The sequence below is a fragment of the Lycium ferocissimum genome, chromosome 6, assembly GCF_029784015.1.
Source record: "Lycium ferocissimum isolate CSIRO_LF1 chromosome 6, AGI_CSIRO_Lferr_CH_V1, whole genome shotgun sequence".
Classification (NCBI taxonomy): Eukaryota; Viridiplantae; Streptophyta; class Magnoliopsida; order Solanales; family Solanaceae; genus Lycium; species Lycium ferocissimum.
Window position 1 is genome coordinate 53,712,015 of NC_081347.1, and position 7,829 is coordinate 53,719,843.

The 7,829-nt window shown below is 34.4% G+C and overlaps 1 protein-coding gene across 1 annotated transcript; it reads right to left on the reverse strand.

Moving 5' to 3' along the window:
- Positions 1 to 4,997: 4,997 nt before the first annotated feature.
- Positions 4,998 to 7,217, reverse strand: LOC132059815 (extracellular ribonuclease LE-like). The gene is made up of 3 exons (XM_059452594.1): positions 6,732 to 7,217; positions 5,925 to 6,080; positions 4,998 to 5,124 (listed from the first exon to the last, which is right to left on the reverse strand). Exons 1-3 carry the CDS (start codon positions 6,828 to 6,830, stop codon positions 5,107 to 5,109), a joined length of 273 nt encoding a protein of 90 aa, XP_059308577.1. The 5' UTR covers positions 6,831 to 7,217; the 3' UTR covers positions 4,998 to 5,106.
- Positions 7,218 to 7,829: the final 612 nt, after the last annotated feature.

Sequence of the window (7,829 nt, forward strand, 5' to 3'; positions counted from 1 at the left end):
AATTCTTGTAACAAAAACCTAGGGTTTGCAAAGTAATCCTTCTCAAAGTGACTCAAGCTAGGGTTTTGGGTGTTCTTTGCTAAGAAGGTGAATTGTTAAGATACGTAAAGCATAATTAAGGTATGTCTCTCTTTTGAAAGCTGGTTTTGGATGTATGTCTCCTTTTGAAACTAATCTTGGAAGTATAAATTTCATTCAAGGGCTCTTTATTGAATAAAAAGGTGAACTTTTCATGATTTGAAACTCTATTTCCTTCTTTGATTGTGGTTAATGTGCGTGAGGGGAAAAGCTCACATTAAACCTAGTTTGTATCATGCTCTACGTACGTATATAAGTTTATAAATGTTTTTCCTCTATAAGAGATGATCAGTAATGATGGCTAAGGATTGGTAATGATGTTTTCATGTTGAATTATGACATTGAAATCTTGGTTAAAGAAGTGTAAATGTTTTCAAGACATTATTTGAAATGATTTATCTTTAGGATATGGCATAATGAACCTTAATGACCATTGATGATGTGACTACCTTGAAACGAATAAAGAATTGGCTTCTATGCTATGAAAGTGGTTGTTGTGTTGTCCTAGCTACTCGGGAGGAAGGGTAGTCACTATGGATCCTAGTGTGGTAATGCCTAGCCATTCGGAAGGAAGAGTGGCCACTGTCGGGTTCGACACTAGTGGTGTGATTTATGCCTAGCTATTTGGAAGGAAGGATAGCCATCGAGAATTACATATTCCGGTGTGGTGCACTGTATTTAGGGAACCTTTAAGGTCATCCCTTCAATGTGATTGATTCTTGGGCCTGTTTTGGCAAGTGTGATATCCTTATCCTTTTATGGAGCTGTTGTTGATAATCATGATCAATTTAAAAAGCATATTTGAAAGTTGTAACTTGACAAAAGCCTTTATAATCAGTTTTGATAATTCTTATTGAGATACACAAGCTGAATAACTGATTTCACGTTGTTTCGTACTATCCTCAGAACTGATTTCTTTAAGTATTATTGTACTTTATTTTCATATTACTTGTTGTCCTCGAGGCACTCACTGAGTACGAAGTACTCAGGCATACCATTGTTGTTTTTGATGGTATGTTAGGTAATGGAGAAGAGCAGGTTCTTGATACTCAAAACGCTTAGGAAGGACTTGATGTTGCTGCTGACTTGGTGAGCCCACATGTTCATTCGTGGGACACCCCTTATCATATTTATTTACTATTCTAATTTTTTTTTGGGCTGCGTCCCGATGTGTCAGACAATTACTCTTTTATCTTAGAAGCTCCATAGTATACATTCTTGTGGGTAGTTGTTGAGTTTTATTTAATTCTTGGGCGTTTGTCACGTTTTGATTAAGTTTTATAATATTAAAGACTTCCGTTGATTTAATTCATATATCATGATTTGATTGTATTTATTTTATAAACTGTTGGAGGTGAATATGGAACCTGGCGGGTTCAAGTGTTGTTATTGCATCTTTTAGGTTCTTCCGATGTTGTTCATGACGTCGGATGCCGGTCACGTCTAGGGTGGGTTTTGGGGCGTGACACTTTGGGAAAATCGCACCATGAATATTAGCTTGGCAAGTTGGGCATTCAAAACCCTCATGCTCCAACTTGTGGGGTGGCATTGAGACTGAATGTTCCGATCACGTCGGTGAGTCGGTGAAACGCTGCGTCAGTGGAACCCTATTCTAGTCTAATTATAATAGTTTTTGTCTATTTATGGTGAAATTATAATTATGGTAATATAGGATGTGTAGTTTTACTAGAATATGATTACCTTATTAGATTAGGGTAAGAAGGACCTTACTTGTATATAAGGAGGTCATTTTGAGAAATACAAAGCAGAAAGAATTCTCTCATTATTCTTGTCTCTCTAAATTCTCGTCTCTGCCTCGATTTTAACAAAAGGGAAACAATTATTTTGATGTATGCCGTCTTAAGCATCTTTCTTACAAGATAACATACAAAGTTTGATTTACTCACCAAGTGCAGATATGGTGATATTAATAGGATTCCTTTACCCTTAATTAGAGGTATCAAGTTTGAGTTTGAGAAATTAAAAAATCTCAATTATTCTTTAATGAGATTTATGCAACACCAATCAGAATTGGACATCTAGTAAAAATAAAAAGAAACATACAGGGTTGACTTGAACTTACAACTTGTAAGCATTGCTGGAATAAGGGTAGGTTCTTGACAATATCACGTGGAAAAAGAGGATGAAAGCGGAAGAGAGACATTAAACGCACTTCATATCACTCTTAAGAACTCCGCTCTTACATAATAATAACATTACAAGAGGATTTATATAGGTGCTAGCAGATAATTCTAGACATAAACTACTAAATAGTTTCACAGACATACAATGAACTTGCCCTGCACATTAAAATCATCAAATCCATACACCTAGATTTTCTAACAAGCATATAGATAATACCAAACATATCAACCTAGACATTTAAATATTTAAGTTTACTACTTTCAACAATCATCCCTAAAAAACATGAAAATTAATGATAAGAGTTGTCAGAGCGAATAAGGCAGATTCCTGGTCATGCCAGTTTCTGATCCAAAGACAGCAAATTCAACAATTTTTTTTTAGTTAGAACTTGGGTGGTATTTTATTGATAAGAAAAGAAGAAACATGAAGGGGAGGACACAAACCTCGCCCCTATGCAAAATGAAAGCTGGACAGGACCAACTTTGATGCATAAATATACACAACCCATCATGAGCTAATGATGCATGTCCTATGGGGTGCAAGTACTCTTCCTGAACAGAGGGTGGGATACTAAAAAATGATGCATGATTCCTATGTACAAAGGACATCAAACACCTGTCTTTAGTTGGTGTTTGGTGCCCTCTGTATTACATGAGACTCTAATGCCGCTAACCAACTACGATTAGATTAAGGAGGATCAAATTGATAAAGGTTGTTACTCTTAATTCTGCTTCCGATGGTTGGAAGGCCCCATCTATCCATATTCAGACAACCCTCACACTTCACAGATCTGGGCAGTTCATTAAGTGTATTATAAGAGACTATATCATTATGAGAGTAGCTGAGCTATGCCAACTTGTCAGCCACCTGATTAGCTTCTCTCAAACAGTGATTGATTTGAAATAGTTTCTGACTTAATAAGTTTTGCATCCAAGTTACGATTTGAGAGATGTTCCATGGTGACTTTGCTTTGCCTTGGATAGCCTAGACTAACAGCAATAAGTCAGCTTCTAGGATGAAATCTTCCATTCTCATGTTCAAACACCACTCTACATCATGTTGTAGTGTCTTTGCCATAGCCCAGTTACTGGTCCCTTTACCCAAATTTATACTAAAAGCATGAATAACCTTGCCATTATGGTTTCTAATTACACCATGTCCCCCACAGTCATCTCCTTTACAGCTTCCATCAGTATTGAGCTTGATGAAACCAGGTGGGGAAGGATACCATTTGACAGACTTGATTGACACCTTGGGGTAGTTATTATTCAGTTTGTTGCAGAAGGTATACCGTTGCGGTTGCAATAGGAAATTGCTTGTTGATGATCTGGAAGATATGTGATGATATATTTCTAAATGACATAGCACCGTTGAAATTGATGAAGCCGAATCCGATATTACATCTAACTTTCGCATCTCCCAACATACCACCTGAGGAAGGATGCCTTTGACAAGCATTGCTACAGGACTCCTGATTTTCAAACTCAAGCAGTTTACCAGAATTTGTCTAAGAGGGATGTTTAGGTCCTTGAACCCCAGAGGTTGACATATTTTGGACCATAGATCCTTAGCCAAATCACTTTGTCCAAACAGGTGCTCAACAGTTTCAATTATGTGAATAGTACAACAACAGCAAATAGAAGGCCTATGAATTTTGAACCTTCTAATGTTGTTGTCAATAGTTATCTTATTTTTTATGACTCTCCATAAGTGGAAATTGACTTTCAATGAGTAGTTCTTATGCCAAATGGTTTAATCATGCCAGTCTCCAACTGCTTTTTTCCTCAGTAAATCCCAAGCTGATGAAATTGTAAACTTGCCTTCAGGATTCAAAGTCCACATTGGTTTATTAGCCCTATCTGTGGTGAATTGAAATGAAATGTACTATACAACAGCTCTAATTATCAAAGGCACTCTATAACCTGCTCTATCCCAATTCCACACACCATTCATGTAGACCTCATTCAGTTTACAATTGACAGGAATATATTCTTGTGGAAGTTGTTTGTACAGGGCACCCTCTCCACTCCAATTATCATACCAGAAAGACAAATCACCCTAGCCTATTTGCCAGATTATGCTATCTTCTGTAGGTTGTCTGATGTTGCATATAGCTCTCCATGTATAAGACTGAGCACCAGCTATTAATTTGATAACAAAATTTGTTCTTAAACAATACTTGGCTAGAATGTGATCCTTCCAAAGTGAATCTTTTGATCTCCAGTTCCACCATTGTTTTGCTATAAAAGCATTGCTCATATCCCTTAGACATCTGAAGCCTACTCCCCGTTCTTCATAAGGTAAGCACATCTTTATCCATTTGCACCAGTGATACTTCCTTTTGAGATTCATGTCCACTCCAAAGGAATCTGGCAATGGCACCTTCCAGTTGCTCAAAAGTTCCTTTTGGAGGCTTTATTGCTGCAAGTAAGTGGACTGGCATGGCCAGTAAAATGTGTTTGATCAGGATGATCTTACCACCCATGGAAAGAAACTTGGCATGCCATGAATGAATTCTCTTAGTAATTGAGTGAACCATCTCAGAAAAGTAGACTATTTTCATTCTACCAACAAACAAAGGCCACCCCGTATTTGATTGGCCATTCCTTTCTCCGCATTCCTGTTAGATTAGCAACTCTATATTTTAACTCAATGTTTGCTTTTGGAGAGACTGCCACACAACTCTTATGTTTGTTGATCAGCTGAATCTCTTACTTTCTGGAATAATTGGGCAATCAATGAGTTCCGAACCAGATTTATCAACACAGACATAAATCTCAAAAAGTTGGCTATTTCCAGATAAATCAATATTGCATTCTACACCAGCAACATGTCCAATGCCTTTTTTTATTGCTTCCTTGATTGCTTCCAACTTGTAAGATCCTACATCTGGTTTGATTCCTGAAAATATTTTACTTCTATTAAAAAACCAAGCTAAAGAATACAATCATAACTTTGACATTGAGTTAGATGTTATCGGATTTAAGTTATATACATTTGATATTGTAAAAGTTTTGTGATTCCAACCTATATAGTAACATGTTAATTACATTTTTTTTTCCAGGTTACACATGAATGTTTATCATTAATAATTGTTGCTTATTATTTTATGAGTTTAAATTCTAGGCACTAGCGGTGTGAAAATTATTATTACCATCAGGTCAATTAACAAGTAATTACAAATACTTTTGGATTGATATATGTAGCCCAAATTAGATCAATAAGAAACCTCGTCAACATATTTTTAAAAAGACTTTGTTTAGTATGTTACATAAGTACATGCATAATAAAGAAAAAAATTATAGTTACTTAAGCAAATTATGAAAAAACAAACAAAAGATTAATAACTTAATAAGAAATGAACGGTTGAGTTACGACCCATTTGTTAGCGCATTTAATTCCAAATAACTTTTGGACATGTCATTAACTTAGGGGTGATTTGCACTTTTATCCCTATTTTGTGCCGGTCTTTAATTTTTGGCCTCCAGTCAAATAAATTATTCGCGAGGCATAAGCTTATATTTTCACATCATAATATCCCATATAGCTATGTCCCACACCCTTAGAGATCATGGAGGGAAAACCGTGCAATTTCTTCTTAACTCAGCTCATTTTGACCGGTCTAAATTCAATCCAACGAGCCCATTTGGCACCCCTATCAAACGCTATGGAAATAGCCATTTGTGTTTTATCAAACTTACTTTTGTTTCATCATAACGGACATTCTTGTTACAGCTTTTTGGGAGAGATCCATTGTTGTAATTTGGCCAGAGTCCGTGAATGCCAAAATCTTCTGCTGGTTTCCCATTTGTTGGGTAGCAGCATTTTATCTTGCTGTCACACGATGCTGGATTCCACTGAAATTATATATAGCCATATGTAATAATTAATCAGAAATCGAGTTGTTGAAGAATACAAACTAGTGTGTAATTGGTATAAAAGTTATTTTGCTGTTAATAACTCAACATGAAAGCTAATACATGTGATACTTGCCCAAGACTATATAAAGTGTTGAACTGCCGATGAATGATCATGAGACTACAAACTATTTTTCCGGTGTTTGGTTGGTGATGGAGAAATATTTTTTGACAAAAAAATACATACTACAGTTTTTTTTTTTTTTTTTTTTTAATTCAAATTGCCATCACCTAGGTAGAGAGCCTCGGTGTCGGGTAGATTAACAATAATACTAGTAAATCGGAGAATGCATCTATGAAATTTCTAAGTAGTAAAATTAATAATAGTGTCTAAATGTTAGTTGAAGCAATTAGCATTATAAAGTTAAAAGTTAAAATAGTTAAAAGGAAAATAATTTAGGAGTAGAAGTGAACATTTCCTGACATTTCCCCCCTTTTGTCATAACCAAATATAAAAAAAATGATATTTTTCACAAGATACATCCAAATTATGTTGTCAGTACAGAATGAAGTTCAGAAAAGATTCACATGCAAATTATAATAAATACACCTAAGTGAGAAGTCTCAAATACTTAATTATAAATTACAAACCTGTTGAGCGAAGTAGAAGAAATCAAAATCCTGAGCATGTAATAACGTAATACATTGGAAAATAACGAGATTAACCAAGATAAGGTAGATGGATCTCATATTTGCTTATTCTGTGTTGGTTTGTGCTATGGAGGAGACTTTAAGATGATGAAACCTCAACGTATTGGTGGTTTTATAGAGGCAAACTATTCCATTATTAGCTAATTAATCTGATAGTTTGTTACCACGTTGGCAATGTATTGAATATAGGCAGCGTGGCCGATATTTTAATTCCAACTATATAATATTATAATCATCGAAGTAATAAAAAAATTAAATCTTTTACCTATGCCATAGTGGGAGCGGAGTTATTCAAAATATAACAGCGGCATGCCATGTTTCTTTATTTTCTTTTAGATGATTTAGATGTAACATGTAATCTTCTTCACAATATTGTAACTGAACACGGAACTAAATGGCACGCAACTATTGGTTGCCATTCTAGAGTTCTTAAGTTCTTCGACTTTATTGCCACTCAAAACCTTACACTTAATTCCATTAAGTTAGGGGACTTTCATAAATACAAGATATATAAGAGTTAATTATATAATATACAACTAATTTAGATATCACAAATTATACAACTTAAAGCTAAAAACAAGGAGATTATTGTTATGAATAAAAAGCTAAAAATAAGGAAATATTTATATTAGTGATAACATAATTAAATGCATATAAAAACACAATAATTGCTTACCTAAAAAGCTCCAGCACAATCTACAAACAAGCTAGTTCATGAATTTTAACAAACAAACAAAAAAAGTTAATTCATGAGCAAAATATATATATATATATATATATATATATATATATATATATATATATATATATATATATATATATATATATATAATTCCATCTATATATTGTATATTGTATACTCTACTATATATGTTATTGTAGAGTAGAATTGGTTGGCACGTATAGTAATATATTCATATATCAGGTATATTGTAATATTATATACTATATACACAAAAGGCATCATTATATTTGTTAAGAATTAAACGAGTGATGCAGCGGAAGCGCTTAAGATGCACCAACACAAGAACAATAATG

Coding starts and splice junctions, on each gene's coding strand:
- LOC132059815 (XM_059452594.1), bottom strand. CDS start 6,830: ATGAGATCCATCTACCTTATCTTGGTTAATCTCGTTATTTTCCAATGT. Junction 6,081..6,731: donor TCTTCTACTTCGCTCAACAG/GTTTGTAATTTA, acceptor ATATAATTTCAG/TGGAATCCAGCATCGTGTGA.